Source organism: Pelecanus crispus, chromosome Z, assembly GCF_030463565.1.
Source record: "Pelecanus crispus isolate bPelCri1 chromosome Z, bPelCri1.pri, whole genome shotgun sequence".
NCBI classification, from domain to species: Eukaryota; Metazoa; Chordata; class Aves; order Pelecaniformes; family Pelecanidae; genus Pelecanus; species Pelecanus crispus.
Genome location: NC_134676.1, coordinates 86,285,224 through 86,310,288, shown reverse-complemented (window position 1 = coordinate 86,310,288; position 25,065 = coordinate 86,285,224). Strand labels below are relative to the sequence as shown.

At 68.7% G+C, this 25,065-nt stretch overlaps 3 protein-coding genes across 3 annotated transcripts in view; 1 reads left to right on the top strand and 2 right to left on the bottom strand.

The window, feature by feature from the left end:
• Positions 1–669, bottom strand: part of MRPL11 (mitochondrial ribosomal protein L11) — a 4,335-nt gene extending 3,666 nt beyond the window's left edge. The window contains 3 exon segments of the mRNA XM_075727143.1: positions 29–174; positions 534–551; positions 553–669. Of these exon segments, the coding sequence (XP_075583258.1) occupies positions 29–174; positions 534–551; positions 553–669 (281 nt within the window).
• A 10,304-nt stretch (positions 670–10,973) lies between these two features.
• Positions 10,974–16,065, top strand: FKBP2 (FKBP prolyl isomerase 2). Its single transcript, XM_075727124.1, is given in 5 exon segments — positions 10,974–11,024; positions 11,911–12,023; positions 14,292–14,338; positions 14,763–14,803; positions 15,628–16,065. Coding segments are annotated over 5 exon segments (651 nt in total). The 5' UTR covers positions 10,974–11,012.
• Positions 16,066–16,366: 301 nt separating this feature from the next.
• On the bottom strand, positions 16,367–19,542 carry PPP1R14B (protein phosphatase 1 regulatory inhibitor subunit 14B). The gene is given in 6 exon segments (XM_075727123.1): positions 16,367–16,402; positions 16,404–16,436; positions 17,623–17,655; positions 18,710–18,781; positions 19,299–19,415; positions 19,417–19,542. Coding segments are annotated over 6 exon segments (417 nt in total).
• Between the last annotated feature and the right edge of the window lie 5,523 nt (positions 19,543–25,065).

The following is a 25,065-nucleotide window of genomic DNA, read 5'->3' as shown; positions in this document are numbered from 1 at the left end:
GGGCAACTCAGAGCGGGCTAACGGTGACGGGGTGGTCCCGGGGATGGGGGGGGTCCCGGGGAGTCCCCGGAGACTCACGTGGACGAGCAGGCTGACTCGCAGCGGGACCCCGGTCTTGACGTCCCGGGTGCGCTCGTTGAAATCTTGACAGAAGGCGGCGATCGGGATCCCGCGCTGCGGAGGGAACGGAAGGGTCGGGCCGGGGCTCGGGAACCACCCCCGGGGCCCCGGGACCCCCCCCCCCCCCCAGGCCCTGGGAACCCCCCCCAGGCCGCGGGACCCCCCACTCCGGGTTACCGGGGACCCCTCACAAGGCCCCGGGACCCCTCACCCAGGCCCCGGGACCCCCTCACCAGGCCTCGGGACCCCTCACCAGGCCCCAGGCCCGCCCCCCTCCGGGTTACCGGGACCTCTCACAAGGCCTCGGGACCCCTCACCAGGCCTCGGGGACCCCTCACCAGGCCCCGGGACCCCTCACCAGGCCCCGGGCCCGCCCCCCCCCCCCGGTTCCCGGGCCCCCCCCTGCCCCGCACCTGCCCCAGGACGGGCCCCCAGCGGCGGCCCCGGGGCCGCGCACCCCGCCGGGATGACGGTCCGGAGAGGCCGCGGCGCCGGCCCTGCCCCCGGGCCCGCCCGCACCGCCCGCACCGCCCTGGCCGCCTTCGACATGGCCGCCGCGTCACGTGGGGAAGGGCCGGGGTCACGTGGGGAAGGGGCGGGCGGGGAGTTGAGCCAGGGGGCGGGGCTAGGGGGGCGTGGTGGGCGGAGCGAGAGGCGGAGGGGGCCGAGGCGGAAGGAGGGGCGGGGCGAGGGGCGTGGCGGAGGGAGGGGCGGAGGGAGGGGCGTGGTGGGCGGAGCGGGCCGAGGCGGAAGGAGGGGCGGAGCGAGGGGCGGAGGGGGGCGGAGCGAGGGGCGTGGCGGAAGGAGGGGGCGGGCCGAGGGGCGGGGCTAGGGGCGTGGTGGGCGGAGCGGGCCGAGGCGGAAGGAGGGGCGGAGCGAGGGGCAGAGGGGGCGGAGCGAGGGGCGGAGCGAGGGGCGGAGCGAGGGGCGGAGCGAGGGGCGGAGCGAGGGGCGGAGCCAGGCAGCCGGGTCGGGGTGTTCCCCCCCCCCCCAGCACCCACCCTCGGGGGGTCCCAGGCGTCCGGGGGGGGGGGGGGGGCGGGGAGGAGGGGGAGGGGTTTATGGCCCCGCCCCGCCCCCCCCGCCCCCGCCGGCGCGAGGCCCGCAGCCGCTGCAGCACCTCCTCCCGCGACCCCGCCCTGCGGGGGTCAGAGGTCACGGGGGGGGGGGCACGGGAGGGACGTACCCCCCCACCCCCCTCGAGATCTCCCCGAAAGGCCCCCTGCACCCACCACCCCTCCCAGCACCCATGGGAGCCCCCCAGCATCCCCCAGCACCCATGGGACCCCCACCACCACCCATGAGACCCCCCCAGCATCCCCCAGGACCCATGGAATCCCCCCAGCACCCTGCAGCACCCATGGGAACCCCCCAGGACCTATGGACCCCTCCAAACACCCATGGGTCCTCCCCAGCACCCATGGGAGCCCCCCAGCACCCATGGGAGCCCTCCCAGCACCCATGGGACACCCCCCCCATCCGTGAGACCCCCCCAGCATCCCCCAGGACCCATGGAATCCCCCCAGCACCCCCCAGCACCCATGGGAACCCCCCAGGACCTATGGGACCCCTCCAAACACCCATGGGTCCTCCCCAGCACCCATGGGAGCCCTCCCAGCACCCATGGGACACCCCCCCATCCGTGAGACCCCCCCAGCATCCCCCAGGACCCATGAATCCCCCCAGCACCCCCCAGCACCCATGGGAACCCCCCAGGACCTATGGGACCCCTCCAAACACCCATGGGTCCTCCCCAGCACCCATGGGAGCCCCCCAGCACCCCCCAGCACCCATGGGAGCCCTCCCAGCACCCATGGGACACCCCCCCCCATCCGTGAGACCCCCCCAGCATCCCCCAGGACCCATGGAATCCCCCCAGCACCCCCCAGCACCCATGGGAACCCCCCAGGACCTATGGGACCCCTCCAAACACCCATGGGTCCTCCCCAGCACCCATGGGAGCCCTCCCAGCACCCATGGGGACACCCCCCCCATCCGTGAGACCCCCCCCAGCATCCCCCAGGACCCATGGAATCCCCCCAGCACCCCCCAGCACCCATGGGAACCCCCCAGGACCTATGGGACCCCTCCAAACACCCATGGGTCCTCCCCAGCACCCATGGGAGCCCCCCAGCACCCCCCAGCACCCATGGGAGCCCTCCCAGCACCCATGGGACACCCCCCCCATCCGTGAGACCCCCCCCAGCATCCCCCAGGACCCATGGAATCCCCCCAGCACCCCCCAGCACCCATGGGAACCCCCCAGGACCTATGGGACCCCTCCAAACACCCATGGGTCCTCCCCAGCACCCATGGGAGCCCCCCAGCACCCCCCAGCACCCATGGGACACCCCCCCCATCCGTGAGACCCCCCCAGCATCCCCCAGGACCCATGGAATCCCCCCAGCACCCTGCAGCACCCATGGGAACCCCCCAGGACCTATGGGACCCCTCCAAACACCCATGGGTCCTCCCCAGCACCCATGGGAGCCCCCCAGCACCCCCCAGCACCCATGGGAGCCCTCCCAGCACCCATGGGACACCCCCCCCATCCGTGAGACCCCCCCCCAGCATCCCCCAGGACCCATGGAATCCCCCCAGCACCCTGCAGCACCCATGGGAACCCCCCAGGACCTATGGGACCCCTCCAAACACCTATGGGTCCTCCCCAGCACCCATGGGACCCCCCCCCCCCCAGCACCCATGGGAGCCCTCCAAACACCCATAGGCCCTGCTCCAGCAACCTTGGGTCCCCCCCAGCACCCACGGGAGCCCCCCCTCCTCCCCCCAGCACCCATGGGAGCCCCCCAGCACCCACGGGCCCCCCCCCCCAGCACCCACGGGCCCCCCTCCCAGCACCCACGGGAGTCCCCCAGCACCCACCGGCTGCGGGCCCGCTCGTAGGCGGCGGTCAGGACGCGGTCCCCTCTCGTCCAGGAAGGCGGGTGGGCCCCCGCCACGTACCTGCGGGGGCACCCAGGGGTGGGGGGGGGACACCCACCCAGGCACGTGCGCACCCGGCCCCCCTGCCCCGGGCACCGCGGGCCCCAAAACCCCTGCGTCCCCCCAAACCCCTCGTTCCCCCCCAAAATGCTGGGTCCCCCCCAATGCCTGGGTGCCCCCAAACTCCTGGGTGCCCTGGGAACCCCTGGGTCCCCCCCGAACCCCTGGGTGCCCCCCGAACCCCTGGGTGCCCCCCGAACCCCTGGGGTCCCACCTGTAGGGGCAGGGCCCCCCCCAAACAGCTGGGTCCCCTGGAACCCCTGGGTGCCCCCGAACCCCTGGGTGCCCCTGGAACCCTGGGTGCCTCCCCCCAGACACCTGGGCCCCCCCCAGCACCCCTGGGTGCCCCCCCAGACACCTGGGTGCCCTCAATCTCCCGGATACCTGGGTCCCCTGAACCCCTGGGTCCCCCTGAATCCCTGGGAGCCCCCGAACCCCTGGGTGTCTCCCCCTGAACCCCTGGGTGCCCCCAAGACCCCTGGGTCCCTCCTGAATCCCTGGGTGCTCCCCCCAGACACCTGGGTGCCCCCTGAACCCCTGGGAGCCCCCCTCCCCCCGGACACCTGGGTGCCCCCGAGTCCCCCAGACCCCTGGGTCCCCCCTGAACCCCTGGGTGCCCCCCCCCACACCCCTGGGTGCCCCCGGAACCCCTGGGTGCCCCCCACAGTCACCTGGGTCCCCCCAAACCCCTGGGTGCCCCCCCCCAGACACCTGGGTGGTCCCTGAACCCCTGGGTGCCCCCCACCGGACCCCTGGGTGCCCCCGAGTCCCCCGGACCCCTGGGTGTCCCCCGCACCCCTGGGTGCCCCCGGCGCGGGGGTCCCACCTGTAGGCCAGGGCGTGGGCCACCCCCCCCAGGGCGGCCAGCAGCAGGCAGAGCCCCAGGAGGCGGTGGGGGGGGGGGTCCCGCGGGGGGCCCCGGGGGGGGCGGGAACTGCTCCCAGTACCGGCGGTTGGGGTCAGCCCTGGGGGCAGAGCGGGACCCCCGAGGAGGGCAGCACCCATGGGACCCCCAGGGACCCCACAGGCACCCCCAGCACCCCATGGGACCCCCAGGGAACCCCCAGACTCCTCCAGCACCCATGGGACCCCCCCCCCAGCACCCATGGGACCCCCCAAGGACTCCACAGGCACCCCCAGCACCCACGGGACACCCCAGGGACCCCCAGACTCCTCCAGCACCCATGGGACCCCCCCCAGCACCCACGGGACACCCCAGGGACCCCCAGAATCCTCCAGCACCCAAGGGACCCCCCCCCCCAGCACCCACGGGACACCCCAGGGACCCCCAGACTCCTCCAGCACCCATGGGACCCCCCCCCCCAGCACCCATGGAACCCTCGAGCCCCCATGGGACCCCCCTAGCACCCATGGGACCCTCATGGTCCCCCCTCAGCCCCCATGGGACCTCTGGGCCCCCCCCTCAACCCCCCACGAGACCCTCCAGACCCCATGGGACCCCTCCCCAGCACCCTTGGGACCCCCCGCTACCCCCCAGCCCCCATGGGACCCCCTGGGCCCCCCCCCAGAACCCCTGCCCCCCCCCAGCCCCATGGGACCCCCCCAGCACCCATGGGACACCCCAGGGACCCCCAGACTCCTCCAGCACCCATGGAACCCCCCCCAGCACCCATGGGACCCCCAGGGACCCCACAGGCACCCCCAGTACCCATGGGACCCCCAGGGAACCCCCAGGCACCCCCAGCACCCATGGGACCCCCAGACTCCTCCAGTACCCATGGGACCCCCCCCCCAGCACCCATGGAACCCTCGAGCCCCCATGGGACCCTCCTAGCACCCATGGGACCCTCATGGTCCCCCCTCAGCCCCCATGGGACCTCTGGGCCCCCCCCCCCAAGCCCCCACGAGACCCTCCAGACCCCATGGGACCCCTCCCCAGCACCCTTGGGACCCCCCGCTACCCCCCAGCCCCCATGGGACCCCCTGGGCCCCCCCCAGAACCCCTGCCCCACCCCAGCCCCATGGGACCCCCCCCAGCACCCGTGGGACCCCCAGGGACCCCACAGGCACCCCCAGTACCCATGGGACCCCCAGGGAACCCCCAGGCACCCCCAGCACCCATGGGACCCCCAGGGACCCCCAGACTCCTCCAGCACCCATGGGACCCCCCCCCCCAGCACCCATGGAACCCTCAAGGCCCCATGGGACCCCCCTAGCACCCATGGGACCCTCATGGTCCCCCCCTCAGCCCCCATGGGACCTCTGGGCTCCCCCCCCCCCTCAAGCCCCCACGAGACCCCTGCCCAGCACCCTTGGGACCCCCCGCTACCCCCCCAGCCCCCATGGGACCCCCTGGGCCCCCCCAGAACCCCTGCCCCCCCCAGCCCCCATAGGACCCCCCCTGCACCCATGGGACCCCCCCTGTCCCCTGGGTCCCCGTTACCGTGGGGGGGGTCTCCGTGCGGGGGGGGGGCTCCTCCGTGGGTGGGGGCCCGGGATGGGGCACCCGGGGGGGGCGCGGGGGGGGTGTGCGGGGGCGGCTCAGGGCCCCGTAGGCCTCGGCCAGCAGCAGGAAGCGCCCGTGGCGGGTGGGGTCCCCGGGGTCCCCGTCTGGGTGCACCTGGGGGGGCACCCGGATGCCTGGGTCCCCCCCCCCCACATGCCTGGGTCCCCCCCCAAACCCGTGGGTCCCCCCCCCCCCAAATGCCTGGGTCCCCCCCAAACCCGTGGGTCCCCCCCCAAATGCCTGGGTCCACACCTGGCCTGGGGGCACCCAAGCATCCGGGCACCCAAGAGGGGGTGACCCCCCCCCCCCAAAAACCACCCGAGGGGACCCCAAAGAAACCCCCCCACCCCCCCTCAAATCACCCGAAGGGACCCAGGCGTCTGGGACCCCCCCACCCATGGCCTCCCGGGGGCACCCGGGTGTGCGGGTGACCCCTGACCCCCATCCCGGGGACCCAGGGGTCCGGCCAAGCCCCCCCCCCACACGCTGGGGTCCCTCCCAGTGCTCCCAGTACTCCCAGTACCTCCTTGCAGCGGGCCAGGAACGCTGCCCGGATCTCGGCGGGTGAGGCCTCGGGCCGCACCCCCAGCACCGAGTAGGGGTCCCGCGGCCCCGCCCTGCAGGGGGGACCCAGGAGTTTGGGGGGGGGGCACCCAGGGGTGGGGGGCACCCAGGGGTATGGGAAAGGGGACCCAGGAGTTTGGGTGGGGGGCACCCAGGGGTGGAGGGCACCCAGGAGTTCGGGAAAGGGGACCCAGGAGTTTGGGTGGGGGGCACCCAGGAGTTTGGGAAAGGGGACCCAGGAGTTTGGGTGGGGGGCACCTAGGGGTGGGGACCCAGGTGTCTGGGGAGGGGGACCCAGGGGTGGGGGGCACCCAGGGATGTTGGGGGGGCACCCAGGGGTTTGGGGGGGGGGGGCACCCGAGGGGGGGGGGGGCACCCAGGCATCTGGGAAAGGGGACCCAGGAGTTTGGGTGGGGGGCACCCAGGGGTGGAGGACACCCAGGAGTTCGGGAAAGGGGACCCAGGAGTTTGGGTGGGGGGCACCCAGGGGTTTGGGAAAGGGCACCCAGGAGTTTGGGTGGGGGGGCACCCAGGGGTGGGGGGGGACCCAGGAGTTTGGGTGGGGGGCACCCAGGGGTGGGGGGGACCCAGGAGTTCGGGAAAGGGGACCCAGGAGTTCGGGAGGGGGGGCACCCAGGGGTGGGGGGCACCCAGGGGTTCGGAAAAAGGGGACCCAGGAGTTTGGGTGGGGGGCACCCAGGGGTGGGGGGGGGACTCAGGCATCTGGGGGGGGACCCAGGAGTTTGGGTGGGGGGCACCCAGGGGTGGGGGGCACCCAGGGGTATGGGAAAGGGGACCCAGGAGTTCGGGTGGGGGGCACCCAGGGGTGGGGGGGACCCAGGAGTTTGGGTGGAGGGGACCCAGGCATCTGGGAAAGGGGACCCAGGAGTTTGGGTGGGGGGCACCCAGGGGTATGGGAAAGGGGACCCAGGAGTTTGGGTGGGGGGCACCCAGGGGTGGGGGGCACCCAGGCATCTTGGGGGGGTGATCCAGGAGTTTGGGTGGGGGGCACCCAGGCATCTTGGGGGGGTGATCCAGGAGTTTGGGTGGGGGGCACCCAGGGGTGGGGACCCAGGTGTCTGGGGAGGGGGACCCAGGGGTGTTGGGGGGGGGGCATCCAGGGGTGTTGGGGGGGGGACCCAGGTGTCCCAGGGGTGGGGGGGGGACGACCCAGGGGTTTGGGAGGGACCCAGGGGTGGGGGGGGGCACCCAGGGGTTTGGGGAGGGGGGCACCCAGGGGTGGTGGGGGCACCCGGGGGTGTTGGGGGGCACCCAGGGGTTTGGGGGGGCACACCCAGGGGTGTGTGTGGGGGGCACCCAGGGGTGTTGGGGAGGGGGGCACCCAGGGTGTTGGGGGCACCCAGGGGTGTTGGGGGGGGACACCCAGGGGTTTGGGAGGGACCCAGGGGTTTGGGGAGGGGGGCACCCAGGGGTGGGGGGGCACCCAGGTGTCCCAGGGGTGGGGGGTGGGGGGGGGCACCGAGGGGTGTTGGGGGGGACCCAGGGGTGTTGGGGAGGGGGCACCCATGGGTGTTGGGGTCTCACCGCGTGCACAGCCCACAGCGGGTCCGGGGCCCCTGCGGGACACCCAGCTGGTCAGGCCCAATTAGCACCTCATTAGCACCCCACACTTAATTAACGCTTCATTAAATCAGCCTCCAATTAACCTTTAACCACCCCGCCAGCGGCCTTTCAGCCCAGCAGTGCCCAGGCCTGCAGCTGTAACGGGCTGAGGCCCAGTGGCCCCTCTTAATTACCCTTAATTAGCTCATTAATTAGAGCTAATGGCTGCTGTAACTTGGGGCCGGCAGAAAGCCATCCCGAGGGATGAATTAATTAACGCTGGATCTTTATTGATTATCTATTAACTCTTAATGAACGGCTCCGCGCAGCGGCCCCGCCCCGCCCACCCGGCCCACCTCCCCTAATTAATGCTAATTATCCCCTAATGAAGGCAAATGAACCCCCCCGAGCACCAATTAGCCCCCAATTAGCAGTAATTAGCTGCTAATTAATCCCCTGCAGCCAATGAGGGGACGCTCCGAGCAGCTCACACGGCACTTCATGCTAATGACATGCTAATGAGGGGCAGGCAAAGAGGGGGCACTTAATTAGGTGTGATTAACAGGGGCTTAATGAGACGACCCCCCCCCCCGCCTCGGCCGTTACCATGGGAACCCCGCGCCGCTCCGCCAATCACCGCCGCCTTCCGCTTCCGGTGGCGGGCGATCACATGACCGGAAGCGCGGGGGCGTGCCCCTGCGTCCTTCCGCCTTGGGAGGGGTCACGTGGCTCTGCGCCTGCGCGCTGCAAGCCGGACGGGATGGCGGCGGAGGTGAGGGGGGGCCGGGGGGGTTTGGGGGGGTCTGGAGGGGCCCTGATAGGGTGGGGGGGCCCGGGGGGGGCCTTTGTGGGGTGGGGGTGGCCCTGACGGGGGCGGGGCAACAGCTGGGGAGGGGCCTGTGGGGTGGGGGGGCCCTTTGGGGGTTTGGGGGGGCCTTGAGGGGGGTCCTGTGGGTGGGGGGGGCCGTTGTGGGGTTTGGGGGGGCCTTAATGGAGTCGGGGGGGGCCTTGAGGGGGTCCTGTAGGGTGGGTGGGGGCCTTGGGGGTTTGGGGGGGCCTTGAGGGGGGCCCTATGGGGTGGGGGGGCCTTGAGGGGGGTCCTGTGAGTGGGGGGGAGCCCTTGTGGGGGTTGGGGGGGGGGCTGTGGGGTGGGGGGCGCCCTTATTGGGTTTGGGGGGGGGCCTTGAGGGGGGCCCTATGGGGTGGGGGGGGCTTTGAGGGGGGTCCTGTGGGTGGGGGGGAGCCCTTGTGGGGTTTGGGGGGGCCTTAATGGAGTCGGGGGGGCCTTGAGGGGGTCCTGTGAGTGGGGGGGAGCCCTTGTGGGGGTTGGGGGGGGGCTGTGAGGTGGGGGGGGCCCTTGGGGGTTTGGGGGGGCCTTGAGGGGGGTCTTGTGAGTGGCGGGGAGCCCTTGTGGGGGTTGGGGGGGGCTGTGGGGTGGAGGACCCTGAGGGGGGACCCTGGGGGGGCCCTTATGGGGTGTGGGGGGGGCCTGTAGGGGCTGGGGTGCCCTGTGGGGGTGCCCATGGGCCTGTGGGGGTGCAGGTGGCCATGTTGGGGTGCCCATGGGCCATGTTGGGGTGCCCATGGGCCATGTGGGGGTGCAGGTGCCCATGTTGGGGTGCCCATGGGCCATGTGGGGGTGCAGGCGGCCATGTGGGGGTGCAGGTGACCATGTTGGGGTGCCCATGGGCCTGTGGGGGTGCAGGTGGCCATGTTGGGGTGCAGGTGACCATGTTGGGGTGCCCATGGGCCTGTGGGGGTGCAGGTGGCCATGTTGGGGGTGCCCATGGGCAATGTTGGGGTGCCCATGGCCATGTGGGGTGCCCGATGACCTCGTTGGGGTGCCTGTGACCTGTTTGGGGTACAGACGACTCCATGGGTGGGGGTGACTCTTGGGGAGTGCCCATGACCTTGTTGGGGTGTCCATGACTTCATTGGGGTCTTGATGATGTCATTGGCATGCCAGGGGTCTCGTTGGGGTGCCCATGACCTCATTGGGTTACAGACGATTCCGTGGGTGGGCGATGACCCTTGGGAGGTGCCCGTGGCCATGTTGGGGTGCCTGTGACCTCATTGGGGTGCCCCCGGCCATATTGGGTTGCTCATGGCCATGTTGGGGTGTCGATGACCTTGTTGGGGTGTTGATGATGTCATGGGGGTGGGGGTGACCCCGGGGGGTGGGGTGACACTTGGGGGGTGCCCATGGCCACGTTGGGGTGTTGATGACCTCGTTGGGTTGTTGATGACCTCATCGGGGTGGGGGTGACCCTGGGGGGTGGGGTGACACTTGGGGGGTGCCCATGGCCACGTTGGGGTGTTGATGACCTTGTTGGGGTGTTGATGAGCTCATCGGGGTGGGGGTGACCTCAGGCGGTAGGGTGACACTTGGGGGGTGTTGATGACCTCGTTGGGTTGTTGATGACCTCATCAGGGTGGGGGGTGACCTCAGGGGGTGAGGTGACACGGGGGGTGTTGATGACCTTGTTGCAGTGTTGATGACCTCATCGGGGGGGGGTGACCCCAGGGGGTGCGGTGACACTTGGGGGGTGCCCATGGCCACGTTGGGTTGTTGATGACCTCATTGGGATGTTGATGACCTCGTTGGGTTGTTGATGACCTCATCGGGGTGGGGGTGACCCTGGGGGGTGTGGTGACACTTGGGGGATGCCCATGGCCATGTTGGGGTGTTGATGACCTCGTTGGGGTGTTGATGACCTCATCGGGGTGGAGGACACCCTTGGGGGGTGCCCATGGTCATGTTGGGCTGTTGATGGTCTCATTGGGTTGTTGATGACCTTGTTGGGGTGTTGATGGCCTCATCGGGGTGGGGGGTGAACCTGGGGGGTGGGGTGACCCTTGGGGGGAGCCCATGGCCATGTTGGGGTGTTGATGAGCTCATCGGGGTGGGGGTGACCCCAGGGGGTGGGGTGACACTTGGGGTGTTGATGACCTCGTTGGGGTGTTGATGACCTCGTTGGGGTGTTGATGATCTCATTGGGGTGGGGGTGACCCCTGGGGGTGGGGTGACACTTGGGGGGTGCCCATGGCCATGTTGGGGTGTTGATGACCTCGTTGGGGTGTTGATGACCTCATCGGGGTGGGGCTGACCCTTGGGGGTGCCCGCGGCCGTGCCGGGGCGCTGACGGTGCTGTGGGGCGCCCCCCGGCAGCTGTGGGGCTTGGTGCTGGCACTGGCGCTGGCGGCGGCGGCGGAGCCGGGGCGGAAGGTGCAGATCGGGGTGCGGCAGCGGCCGGAGGCCTGCGGGGTGCGCTCCCGCCGGGGGGACCTGCTCTACATGCACTACACGGTACTGGGAGGCACTGGTTTGTACTGGGAGGGGCTAGGGGAGGGCCTGCGTGTGCATAGCAGGGTTTGGGGGGGGACTGGTTTGGACTGGGGGGCACTGGGGAGAGTCCTGGGTGTGCACGAGGGTCTGGGGGGTACTGGTTTGGACTGGGAGGCACTGGGAGGACCTGGGGGGAGTCCTGGGTGTGTACATGAGGGTCTCAGGGGACTGGTTTGGACTGGGAGGCACTGGAACAGACTGGGGGGAGTCCTGGGTGTGCACATGAGGGTTTGGGGGTTACTGGTTTGGACTGGGAGGCACTGGGAGGGCCTGGGGGGAGTCCTGGGTGTGTACACGAGGGTCTCAGGGGACTGGTTTGGACTGGGAGGTACTGGGGGGGACTGGGAGAGGCTGAGGAGGGGTGTTGGCTGTGCACAGGAGAGTTTGGGGGTTACTGGTTTGGACTGGGAGGTACTGGGGGGGATTGGGAGAGGCTGAGGAGGGGTGTTCGCTGTGCACAAGAGAGTTTGGGGGTTACTGGTTTGGACTGGGAGGTACTGGGGGGGACTGGGAGAGGGCTTTGGGGGGAACTGCTATGGAGCGGGAGGCACTGGGAGAATTTATACTGGTTAATGTGCGTTTAGGTGTGTCTTACTGGTTTGCAGTGGGTTGTACTGGTGCGTATTGGTCTGTAGCGATCTATGTCAGTGCATACTGGTTTATACTGGTTTGTACCGGTTAGAAAGTTACCTAGTAAAAGCGATTGTTTTGGGAGAGAAAATTTATACTGGTTAACGTGCGATTTCGGTGCTTCTTACTGGTTTGCACTGGGTTGTGTTAGCCCGTACTGGTCTGTAGCGGCCTGTACTGGTCCATACTGGTCCATACTGGTTTCTACTGGTTACAGGGCCACCTGGAGGACGGCTCCCAGTTTGACAGCAGCCTGAGCCGGGACCAGCCCTTTGTCTTCTCGCTGGGCACCGGCCAGGTCATCAAGGGCTGGGACCAGGGGCTGCTGGGGTACGGAGTTTGGGGGGGCCCAGGGGTTTGGGGTGAAAAGGAGGGATTTGGGGGTTCAGATGGATTGGGGGGGTCTAGGGTGGGTTTTTGGGGGGATGGAAATAAGAGATTTGAGGGTTCAGGGGGAAATTTGGGGGGTTGGGAAGGGTTTTGGGGGTGAAAATGAGGGATTTGGGGGTTCAGGGCAAATTTGGGGGTCCAGGGGGGATTAGGAGGGCACGGGGTGGGGTTTTGGGGTGAAAAGGAGGGATTTTGGGGTGCGGGGGGAAATGTGGGTGGTCTAGGGGAGACCCAGCAGTTTAGGGGGACCCCAGCATCCAGGAAACTGGTCCCAGAGGTTTGGGGGGGGCCCCAGGTGTCCGGGGGGGGCCAGGGGTTTGGGGGGGGGACGCAGGAATTTGGGGGGGACCCAGGGGTCCAGGAGAGACCCAGCAGTTTGGGGGGACCCCAGCATCTGGGAAAGTGGTCCCAGGGGTTTGGGGGGGCCCCAGGCATCCAGGGGGGCCCCAGGGGTTTGGGGGGAGCCCAGGGGTTTGGGGGGGGACCCAGGAATTTGGGGGGAACCCAGGGGTCCAGGGGAGACCCAGCAGTTTGGGGGGACCCCAGCATCTGGGAAAGTGGTCCCAGGGGTTTGGGGGGGGCCCCAGGCATCCAGGGGGGCCCCAGGGGTTTGGGGGGAGCCCAGGGGTTTGGGGGGGGGACCCAGGAATTTGGGGGGGGGGGGTCCAGGGGAGACCCAGCAGTTTGGGGGGACCCCAGCATCTGGGAAAGTGGTCCCAGGGGTTTGGGGGGGCCCCAGGCATCCAGGGGGAGCCCCAGGGGTTTGGGGGGGGACCCAGGAATTTGGGGGGGGGGTCCAGGGGGAGACCCAGCAGTTTGGGGGGACCCCAGCATCCGGGAAAGTGGCCCCAGGTGTCCGGGGGGGGGGCCCAGGTGTCCCGGGGGGGGGCCCAGGGGTTGGGGGGGGACCCAGGAATTTGGGGGGAACCCAGGGGTCCAGGGGAGACGCAGCAGTTTGGGGGGACCCCAGCATCTGGGAAAGTGGTCCCAGGGGTTTGGGGGGGCCCCAGGCATCCAGGGGGGCCCCAGGGGTTTGGGGGGAGCCCCAGGGGTTTGGGGGGGGGACCCAGGATTTGGGGGGGAACCCAGGGGTCCAGGGGAGACCCAGCAGTTTGGGGGGACCCCAGCATCTGGGAAAGTGGTCCCAGGTGTCCGGGGGGGGCCCAGGTGTCCGGGGGGGGCCAGGGGTTTGGGGGGGGGACGCAGGAATTTGGGGGGGGACCCAGGGGTCCAGGAGAGACGCAGCAGTTTGGGGGGACCCCAGCATCTGGGAAAGTGGTTCCCAGGGGTTTGGGGGGGGCCCCCAGGCATCCAGGGGGGGACCCAGGGGTTTGGGGGGGCCAGGGGTTTGGGGGGGACCCCAGAAGTTTGGGGGGGTCCCAGGAGTTTGGGGGGGACACCCAGTGGTTTGGGGGGGGACCCAGGCATCCAGAAAAGGGGTCCCAGAAGCTTGGGGGGTCCCAGGAGTTTGGGGGGGACCCCCAGGGGCTTGGGGGGGACCCAGGTATGCGGGTGGGGAGGCACCCCGTATATTTAGGGGAGCCAGGCCTCCGGGGGGGGGACCCCAGAGGTTTGGGGGTCCCAAGCATCTGGGAGTGGGACCCCAGGAATTTGGGGGGACCCAGGTGTCTGGGGGGGAGACCCAGAAGTTCAGGGGGGGACTCAGGCATCCAGAAAAGGGGTCCCAGAAGTTTGGGGGGTCCCAGGAGTTAGGGGGGGACACCCAGGGGTTTTGGGGGGGACCCAGGCATCCAGAAAAGGGGTCCCGGAAGTTTGGGGGGGGTCCCAGGAGTTTCGGGGGAACACCCAGGCCTCTGGCGGGGGGGGACCCCAGGGGTTTGGGGGTCCCAGGTGTCCAGGGTGGACCCCAGGGGTTTGGGGGGGGACCCCAGGGGTTTGGGGGGGACCCCAGAGGTTGGGGGGATCCCAGGGGTTTGGGGGGTCCCAGGCGTCCAGGGTGGACCCCAGGGGTTTGGGGGTCCCCAGGCCTCTGGGGGGGGGACCCCAGGGGTTTGGGGGTCCCAGGTGTCCGGGGAGGACCCCAGGGGTTTGGGGGGACCCCAGGGGTTTGGGGGGTCCCAGGGGCTTGGGGGTCCCAGGTGTCCAGGGAGGACCCCAGGGGTTTGGGGGGGGACCCCAGAGGTTGGGGGGACGCCAGGGGTTTGGGGGTCCCAGGCGTCCGGGCACCCCTGACCCCCCCGCCCGCAGGATGTGCGAGGGGGAGAAGCGGAAGCTGGTGATTCCTCCAGAGCTGGGTGAGCCCCGAAACGGGGGGACCCCAAAAATGGGGGGGGGGGAATGGGGGACCCCCGAGTGTGGGGGGACCCCAAATGGGAGGGTGGGACTGGGGAGGGACCCCAAAATACAGCAGCGTGAGGGGAGCAGCCTAAAAATGGGGGGGCCCCCAAAAAGGGGGAGCAAAGACTTGGGGGGGGGGGGCTGAAATGTGGGGGGACCCTGAAGCGGGGGGGACCCCAAATTTGGGGGGGGGCTGGGATTTCTTCTTTTTGGGGGGGTTGGGAGACTCCAAATTATGGGGACCCACCCCCTTGGGGAGAGGGATTTAAGGTGATTCCCCTAAATTTAAGGGGGAGAGACCCCCCAATATGAGGGCCCCTGGGGGGGGTGCCCCAGTCTTGGGGTGCAGTCGCCCCCCCATGACACCCCATCTCCCCCCAGGCTACGGGGACCGCGGGGGCCCCCCCAAAAATCCCAGGTGAGCCCTGACCCCCCCCGAGGGTTTTGGGGTTCATGGGGGGGGGGAAGGAGGGATTTGGGGGTACAGGAGGCATTAGGTGGTCCAGGGTGAGGTTTTGGGGTGAAAAGGAGGGATTTGGGGGTTCAGATGGATTGGGGGGGTCTAGGGTGGGTTTTGGGGGGATGGAAATAACAGATTTGGGGGTTCAGGGGGAAAATTGGGGGTTGGAAGGGTTTTTGGGGTGAAAATGAGGGATTTGGGCGTTCAGGGTAAATTTGGGGGGTCAGGGGGGATTAGGAGGGCACGGGGTGGGGTTTTGGGGGTGAAAAGGAGAGATTTTGGGGTGCGGGGGGGAAATGTAGGTGGTCCAGGTTGGGGTTTGGGGGGTTCAGGGGGAAATTTGGGGGTTCAGGGGGAAATCTGGGGGTTCAGGGGGATCGGGAGCATCCAGGGTGGGGTTTTGGGGTGAAAATGAGCGATTTTGGAGTTCAGGGGGGAATTTGGGGTTCAGGGGGATGGGGAGCATCCAGGGTGGGGTTTTTGGGGGTGAAAAATGAGCGATTTTGGCGTTCGGGGGGGGCAATTTGGGGGGTTCCAGGGTGGGGGTTTGGGGGTTAAAAATGTGCAACTTGGGGGGTTCAGGGGAAATTTGGGGGTTCAGGGGAGAAGTGTGGGGATTTGGGGGGGTCTAGGGTTGGGTTTTGGGGTGAAATACAAAGATTTAGGGGTTCAGGAGCTGAAATTTGGGGTTCAGGTGGGATTGGGGGGGTGCAGGGTGGGGGGTGTAAATGGGGGATTTTGGGGGTGCAGGGGGAAATTTGGGGGTGCTGACCCCCCTTTGGGCAGGGGGGGGCCGTGCTCATTTTCGAGGTGGAGCTGCTGAAGATCGAGCGGCGGCCGGGAGCTTTAGGGGGGGGGCCCCCCAAAATCAGAGGGGGTCCCCCAAATCACCCTGGCAGGGGGGTCTCCCTCACTTTAGGGGGTCCCCCCGCCAAAATCAGGGAGCCCCCCAAAATCATGAGGGGTTCCCCCACCCCCCAGTTGGGTTTGGAGTCCCCCAATTTATGGGGGAGCTGGGGGGGGACCCTGAGTTTTGGGGGGGACCCCCAAAATTTGGGGGGGTTAATAAACAGCTGGATTGGAGCTTCCTGTGGTGGCCGAGTGTTGGGGGGGGGGGGCCCCAGGTGTTGGGGGTGCCCCCCAACACCTGGGTCCCCGTTGGGTGGGTGGGGGGCCACAAGCGAACCCCAAAATGTCAAAGTTCCTTTTATTAAATTCATATAAAAACAACCCCAAAAAACCAGCCATGAATTTCAGAAAAAAAACCCCCAACCCCTTAAAAAAAAGCCCCTAAAATCCCCCCTCCCCCCCCCCAAAAGCCCACCTGGGGGGACCCCAAAACCCCCTGGGGGCCCCCCAATACTGGCGGGGGGGGGGGGATTGCGGGGGGTGTAGTGATTATCGCTGCAGGGGGACCCGGAAATCCGGGGGGTCCCCAGAATTGGGGGTTGCCCCCCCAACCCTCCCCAAAGCTGGGGGGGTCCCCAGAATTGGGGGGGGTCCCCCCCAAAATTTGGGGGGGGGGTCATTTCTTCTGGGGGGTGTTGAGCTTCTGCATCCCCCCGGATCTTCTCTAGCAGATCACCGACGAACGCCTGGGGGGGCGGGCAGGGACACGGGTGGCTGGGTGGCCCCCCCCCCCCCCAAAAAGGGGACCCAGGTGTGACCCCCCCCGCCCCAAAAAGGGGACCTGGTTGTGACCCCTCCCCCCCCCCCCCCCAAAAGGGACCTGGGTGTCCAGGCAGCCCCCCCCCACCCCAAAATGGGACCCAGGTGTGACCCCTCCCTCCCCAAAAAGGGGACCCAGGTGTGACCCCCACCCAAAAGTGGACCCAGGTGTCTGGGTGACCCCCAGCCCCCACCCAAGAGACCCAGGGTGCCGCCCCCCCCCCCCCTCCAAAAAGGGGATCCTGGAGTGACCCCCCCCCCACCCAAAAGGAGACCTAGGCATTTGGGTGCCCCCAGGCCCCCAAAAGGGGCCCCCGGTGGAGTGACCCCCCCACCCAAATAGGGGACCCAGACATTTGGGTGACCCCCCCCACCCCACCCCAAAAGGGGGACCCAGGTGTGACCCCCCACCCAAAAAGGGGACCCAGGTGTGACCCCCCCCCCCAAAAAAAGGGGGACCCGGGTTGTGACCCCCTCCCCCCCCCCCAAAAGGGGACCTGGGTGTCCAGGCAGCCCCCCCACACCCAAAATGGGACCCAGGTGTGACCCCTCCCTCCCCAAAAGGGGACCCAGGTGTCTGGGTGACCCCCAGCCCCCACCAAGAGACCCAGGTGCCGCCCCCCCCCCCCTCCAAAAAGGGGATCCTGGAGTGACCCCCCCCCCCCCCACCCAAAAGGAGACATAGGCATTTGGGTGCCCCCAGGCCCCCAAAAGGGGGCCCCCGGAGTGACCCCCCACCCAAATAGGGGACCCAGACATTTGGGTGACCCCCCACCCCACCCAAAAAGGGGACCCAGGTGCCTGGGGTGACCCCCAGCCCCCACCCAAGAGACCCAGGTGCCCCCTCCCCTCCAAAAAGGGGACCCAGGTGTGACCCCCCCCCAAAAGGGGACCCTGGTGTCTGGGTGACCCCCAGGCCCCACCCAAGGCACCCAGGGGTGACCCCCCCCCCCCCCCAAAAGGGGGCCCCAGGCATTGGGGTGCCCCCCCCCACCCACCCCCATAGGGGACCCCGGTGTCTGGGTGACCCCCAGGCCCCACCCAAGGCACCCAGGGGTGACCCCCCCCCCCCCCAAAAGGGGCCCCAGGCGTTGGGGTGCCCCCCCCCCTCACCTCCGTGGGCTTGTAACAGTCAACGAGGATCTCCTGGGGGGGGGAGGGGGGTGTCAGGGGGGCGTGGGGCCCCCCCAAAACCCCAGGGGGGCTCCCCAAAAGCTCCGGGGGGCCCCCTCAGGCTCCCACACGGCCCCCCCTCCCCTACTCAGCTTTTGGGGAGCCCCCCCCAAATTTGGGGGAACCCAACTGTGATGTCCCCCTTCTCCCAGCCCCTGCCCAGATTTTGGGGACCCCCCCCCACATTCCAGCCCCCCCCCCCCCAATTTGTGGGGACCCCCCACACGCACTCCAGCCCCCCCAAAAAACAGAGGACCCCCAAAATTTCAGGGAAGCGTCAATGCACCCATGCCAGCTCCCACCCGCCCAGGTTTTGGGGACCCCCCCCGGGGTTTTGGGGTGCCCCCCAGGGGTGTTGGGGGGGTTCTGGGGACCCCCCGGGGTTTGGGGGCGCCCCCACGGGGGGGGGTGGGGGGGTTTTGGGGTGCCCCCCCAGGGGCGTTGGTGGATTCTGGGGACCCCCCCGGGTTTTGGGGGGCTTGGGGGTTTTGGGGAGCCCCCCGGGGTTTTGGGGGTGGGGGGGTTCTGGGGACCCACCGGGGTTTGGGGGTGCCCCTGCGGGGGGGCGTGGGGCGTTTTGGGGTGCCCCCCGCGGGGGGGGGTGAGGGGTTTCGGGGACCCGCCGGGGTTTGGGGGTGCCCCCCGCGGGGGGGGTGAGGGGTTTCGGGGACCCGCCGGGGTTTGGGGGTGCCCCCCGCGGGGGGGGGGTGGGGGGTTCTGGGGACCCGCCGGGGTTTGGGGGTGCCCCCGCGGGGGGGGGGTGGGGGGTTCTGGGGACCCGCCGGGGTTTGGGGGTGCCCCCGCGGGGGGGGGGTGGGGGGGTTCTGGGGACCCGCCGGGGTTTGGGGGTGCCCCCGCGGGGGGGGGGGTGGGGGGTTCTGGGGACCCGCCGGGGTTTGGGGGTGCCCCCGCGGGGGGGGGGTGGGGGGTTCTGGGGACCCGCCGGGGTTTGGGGGTGCCCCCCGCGGGGGGGGGGTGGGGGGTTTCGGGGACCCCCCCCGGGTTTGGGGGTACCTGGACGCGGGGCGCTGCGGGCGCCGTCGCTCTCCATGTCCAGCAGCTCGTCCACGTCGATCTCCAGCTCGGGGATCTCCTCCTCCTGGGGGGGACCCCAAGATCAGGGGGGGGCCCCCCCCCAAAAATGACCCCTCCCCACCGGGGGGCGGGGCCTCAATGTGGCCCCACCCCCTCGCAAAGGAGCCTGGGAAGGGCCAGGCCTCCAACACCACCCCCCCCCCGGGGCTGAACCCCTGAATTGGGGGGGGCATGGGGGGGCCCCGGTACCGGGGGGAGGCCCAGGAGGGGGCGGGGGGTCCCGGTACCGGTCTCGGAGGGTCCCCGGTACCGGGGGATTTGGGGTTGGGGGGGGGGCTGCGGGGATCCCGATACCGGTCTCGAGGGGGTCCCCGGTACCGGGGGGAGGCCCAGGAGGGGCGGGGGGTCCCGGTACCGGGGGATTTGGGGTTGGGAGGGCGGCGGGGAGGGGTCCCCGGTACCGGGGGGAGGCCGGGGGGTCACGTTGCCAGAGTCCGGGGGGGTCCCGGGAGGGGCGGGGTCCCCCGGTACCGACCCCCGGAGGGGTCCCGGGAGGGGCGGGGCCCCCCGGTTGCCGGTACCTGGCAGTCGTAGAGCGCCGTTAGCTGGGCCAGGATCCACTCCTCCAGGTGGAGCCGCTTCCGCAGCTCCCGCCGGTCGTACCGGACCGTCACCTTCCCCTGCCGCCGGCCCGGGGCCCTCCTCCGCCGCCTCCCCCGCCGCAAAGCAAACGCGGGGCCCGGCCCCGGCGCTCGGTCCCGGCCCCGACGGCGGCAGCGGGGGAGGGCGCGGGGGGGGCCGGGGCCCGCCGCACGGCGCCGCCATGCCGGTACCGGAACCGGCCCGCGCCGGAAGCGGCCACACCCCCCCCTTTCCTCCGGTTCCGCTTCCGGGGGCGCTGGGGCCGCCGCCGCCGCCGCGCGCCCCTTTTCTGCCGCCGCCGCCGCCCCGCCCTGGGCCACGCCTCCGCCGCGCGCGGGGCCACGCCCCACGCACGGCGGCGCGCTAGGCCAACGCCCACCCTTAAAGCGGCGACGGGGTGGGCCCACGGCCGCTCTTAAAGGGGCCGCGGCTCCGCTTCCCTCTGTACCGCCCCTTGGCGCGCCGCCCCTCTGCCGCGCCGTAGCCACGCCCCCCGCCGTAGCCCCAGCCGTAGCCACGCCCCCCCCGCCGTAGCCACGCCCCCGCCGTAGCCCCAGCTGTAGCCACGCCCCCAGCCGTAGCCACGCCCCCGCCGTAGCCACGGCCCCCGTAGCCTCTGTCCGCCGTAGCCACGCCCCCCGCCGTAGCCACGCCCCCGTAGCCTCGCTCCCGCCGTAGCCACGCCCCCGCCGTAGCCACGCCCCCGTAGCCTCTGTCCGCCGTAGCCACGCCCCCGCCGTAGCCACGCTCCCGCCGTAGCCTCTGTCCGCCGTAGCCACGCCCCGTAGCCTCGCTCCCGCCGTAGCCACGCCCTCGCCGTAGCCACGCCTCAGTAGCCTCTCTCCGCCGTAGCCACGCCCCGGCCGTAGCCACGCCCCCGCCGTAGCCACGCCCCCGCAGCCTCGCTCCGCCGCGGCCCCGCCCCCGCCGCGGCCCCCGCCCCCGTGGCCCCGCCCCTCCCGGCGGCCCCCGCCCCCCCGCCCCGGCCCGCCGCAGCGATGGCGGCGCCGCGCCCGGCCCTGGCCCCCGCTCCCGCTGGAGCCGCCGCGGGTCCCCGAGATGCTGGTGCGGGGCAGCAAGTTCATCCGCTGGGACGAGGTGAGCGGGGGACGGGACCCCCCGCCCCGGGACCCCCCCCCGGGGACCCCCCCCCCGGCACCCCCAAACCCCCCCCCGGGCCCCACCCGCGGCCTCCAACCACCCCCAGGCCCCCGAGCCCACCCGAGACCCCCCGAGCCACCCCCCAAATCCTCCCCTAGGACCCCTAAATCGCCCCCAACCCCCTTCCCGGGGTCCCCAGTCCCCCCCCGGGACCCCCCCATCCCCCCCAAACCCTCTCTGAGGCCTCATAGACCCCCCCCAAATCTACCCAAACCCACCCGGGACCCCCCAAATCTACCCAAAGCCACCCAGGACCCCCCCCAGATCTACCCAAAGTCACCTCAAACCCCTCAGAGAACCACAAAACCCACCTGGGACCCCCCAAATCTCCCTCAAACCCACCTCAAACCCCTCAGAGAGCCACAAACCCCATCCGGGATCCCCCAAATCTCCCTCAAACCCATCCAGGACCCCCCCAAATCTCCCTCAAACCCACCCAGGACCCCCCCCAGATCTACCCAAAGCCACCTCAAAACCCTCAGAGAACCGCAAACCCTATGTGGGATCCCCCAAAGCCACCTCAAACCCCTCAGAGAGCCCCAAAAACCCATCTGGGACCCCCCCAAATCTCCCTCAAACCCACCCGGGACCCCCCAAATCTCCCTCAAACCCACCTGGGACCCCCCCAAATCTCCCTCAAACCCACCCAGGACCCCCCCAGATCTACCCAAAGCCACCTCAAAACCCTCAGAGAACCGCAAACCCTATGCGGGATCCCCCAAAGCCACCTCAAACCCCTCAGAGAGCCCCAAAACCCATCTGGGACCCCCCCCAAATCTCCCTCAAACCCACCCGGGACCCCCCCAAATCTCCCTCAAACCCACCCGGGACCCCCCCAAATCTCCCTCAAACCCACCCGGGACCCCCCCAAATCTCCCTCAAACCCACCCGGGACCCCCCCAAATCTCCCTCAAACCCACCCAGGACCCCCCCAGATCTACCCAAAGCCACCTCAAAACCCTCAGAGAACCGCAAACCCTATGTGGGATCCCCCAAAGCCACCTCAAACCCTCAGAGAGCCCAAAACCCATCTGGGATCCCCCAAATCTCCCTCAAACCCATCTGGGATCCCCCAAATCTCCCTCAAACCCACCTCAAACCCCTCAGAGAGCCACAAAACCCATCCGGGATCCCCAAATCTCCCTCAAACCCATCCGGGACCCCCCCCAAATCTCCCTCAAACCCACCCAGGACCCCCCCAGATCTACCCAAAGCCACCTCAAAACCCTCAGAGAGCCCCAAAACCCATCTGGGATCCCCCAAATCTCCCTCAAACCCACCCGAGACCCCCCAAATCTCCCTCAAACCCACCTCAAACCCCTCAGAGAGCCACAAAACCCATCCGGGACCCCCCCAAATCTACCTAAAGCCACCTCAAACTCCTCAGAGAACCGCAAAACCCATCCGGGATCCCCCCAAACCCACCTCAAACCCCTCAGAGAGCCACAAAACCCACCCGGGATCCCCCAAATCTCCCTCAAACCCATCTGGGATCCCCCAAATCTCCCTCAAACCCACCTCAAACTCCTCAGAGAGCCACAAAACCCACCCGGGACCCCCCCCCAAATCTACCTAAAGCCACCTCAAACTCCTCAGAGAACCGCAAAACCCATCCGGGATCCCCCCAAACCCACCTCAAACCCCTCAGAGAGCCACAAAACCCACCCCGGGATCCCCCAAATCTCCCTCAAACCCACCTCAAACTCCTCAGCCACAAAACCCACCCGGGACCCCCCCAGATCTACCCAAAGCCACCTCAAAACCCTCAGAGAACCGCAAAACCCATCCGGGATCCCCCCAAACCCACCTCAAACCCCTCAGAGGGGCCCCAAAACCCACCCCGGATCCTCTAAATCTCCCCAAACCCACCTCAGACCCCCTTAGAGAGCTGCAAAACCCATCCGGGATCCCCCAAATCTCCCTCAAACCCACCTCAAAACCTCAGAGAACGGTAAAAACCCACCCAGGATCCCCCAAATCTACCCAAACCCACCTCAAACCCCTCAGAGAGCCCCCAAACCCACCTGGGACCCCCCCAAATCTATCTAAGCCCACCTCAAAACCCCCAAATTTCCCCCAAAGCCACCTCAAAACCCTTAGAGCGTTCCAAAACCCATGTGGGACCCCCCAGATCTCCCCCAGACCCACCTGAGATGCCCCAAATTTCCCCCAAACCCGCGTGGGATCCCCCAAATCTACCCAAACCCACCTCAAAACCCTCAGGGAGCTTCGAAACCCACCGGGGACCCGCCAAATCTCCCCCAAACCCACCTGGGGTCCTCCAGATCTTCCCCAAACCCACCCTGAGGTGACCCCAAGTTTCCTGCAAACCCACCTGGAGGCCCCTAAATGATCTCAAGCCCACCCCAAAACCCTCAGGGGGTCGCAAACTCTACCCGGGACCCCCCAAATCTCCCCCCAAATCCTCAAGAGGGCCCAAACCCCACCCTAGGACCCCACCTGGAACCCCCTTAAACCTTCCCCCCCCCCCCCCAAAATTTTCCCCAAACTCACCCCAGAATCCTTAGAGAGCCCCAACCGCCCCCCCTAGAATGGCCAAATCACCCCAAAACCCACCTGAAACCCCTCAGTTTTCCCCAAAACCCTCACAGGGCCCCCAAAACCTGCCTTGAAATCCCTGAAATCTCCCCCAAATCCACCCGGAACCTGCTAAATCTTCCCCCAACCCCCCCCCAAAACCCCTCGAATTTCCCCAAACCCACTCTAAGACCCCCTAAATTTCCCCCAAACCCACTCTGAGACCCCCTAAATTTTTCCCAAACCCACCCCAGACCCCCCAAAATCATCTCAAAGGCACCTCAAAATGCTCAAGTTTCTGTGAACCCCCCCCAAATTTCCCCCAAATCCACCCGGAACACCCCCTAGGTCTTCCCCAGTCCCCCCCAGAACCCCCAAATTTCCCCCAAACCCACAGAGAGCCCCCCAAAGACCCAAACCACCCCCAGAATGCCCAAGTCACCCCCAAAACCCACTCGTAAATGCTGAGGGAGCCCCCGCGACCCCCCAAATCTCCCCCCAGACCCCCCAAATCTCCCCCAAACCAACTCAGGACCCCCAATTCTTCCCCCACCCCCCTAAATCAGCCCCCCCCAACACCCCCAAATTCTCTGTACTCCACCCCAAACCCCCCCCCGAACCCTGCCGAGCCCCCCCCAGCACCCCCCATACCCCCCTGCATTGCTCTGAGCCCCCCCAGCCCCCCCAAATCACCGCACAGCCCCCCCCCAATCCGTCAAGGATCCCCCGGGGGCACCCCAATACTGACCCCCCCCCACCCCTTTTCCTCCCCCCCCCACCTCAATTTACACCCCCCCCGCCGCCGCTGTGACCCATTTTCCAGACCTGCCACGAAACCGTCCCCGTTTTGGGGACAGAAAATGGGAAATTGGGTCCCCCCCGCAGGGCATTTATTTCGGGGAGCAGCCGCAGCCCCCCCCAGATCCCCCCGTTGCACCCCAATTTTCCCCGTTTCCCTCTCCTCGGCGCAGCAACGCGGAAGGAGGGGGGGGGGCTTGGCCCGGATGCCTGGGTCCCTTGGGGAGGGGGTGGGGGGGGGCTGTTAGCCCCCCAAATTAAAGGGTTTTCCCCCCCGTTTTTAAGGGGGGAGCCCCCATTTAGGGCGTGGCCCCCCGCTTTTCCCCCTTTGCCCCCTCCCTTTTCCGGCGGCTGAGTGACTTTACGGGGGTCAAAGTCCCCAGGGACTTGCCCCACCCATGTTTTAACCCCAGGATTTCGGGGGGGGGGGGGGATGTCAGCAAACCCAGCTCTGGGTTTTGGGGGTCCCTGTGGAGTTTTGGGGGTCCTTAGGGAGGGTGGGGAGATGTGGGAGGGATTGAGGGGGTCTGAAAGGGTCCCTGGGGAGTTTTGGGGGTCCCAGGGGAGTTTTTGGGGGTCTTTAGAGAGGGTGGGGAGATGTGGGAGGGATTGGGGGCGGCTGAAGGGGTCCCTGGGGTGGTTTTGGGGGTCCCTGTGGAGTTTTGGGGGTCCTTAGGGAGGGTGGGGAGATGTGGGAGGGGATGTGGCGGGGGCTGAAGGGGTCCCTGGGGTGGTTTTGGGGGTCCCTGTGGAGTTTTGGGGGTCCTTAGGGAGGGTGGGGAGATGTGGGAGGGATTGGGGGCGGCTGAAGGGGTCCCTGGGGTGGTTTTGGGGGTCCCTGTGGAGTTTTGGGGGTCCTTAGGGAGGGTGGGGAGATGTGGGAGGGATGTGGCGGGGGCTGAAGGGGTCCCTGGGGAGTTTTGGGGGTCCCTGTGGAGTTTTGGGGGTCTTTAGAGAGGGTGGGGAGATGTGGGAGGGATTGAGGGCGGCTGAAGGGGTCCCTGGGGTGGTTTTGGGGGTCCCTGTGGAGTTTTGGGGGTCCTTAGGGAGGGTGGGGAGATGTGGGAGGGACAGGGGGGGCTGAAGGGGTCCCTGGGGGGTGAGGGGGTCCCCTGGGGTGGTTTTGGGGGTCCTTGGGGTGTTTTGCGGGGCTCCCTGGGTGATCTGGGGGTCCTTGGGGGTTCCCTGGGGTGGTTTGGGGGTCCCTGG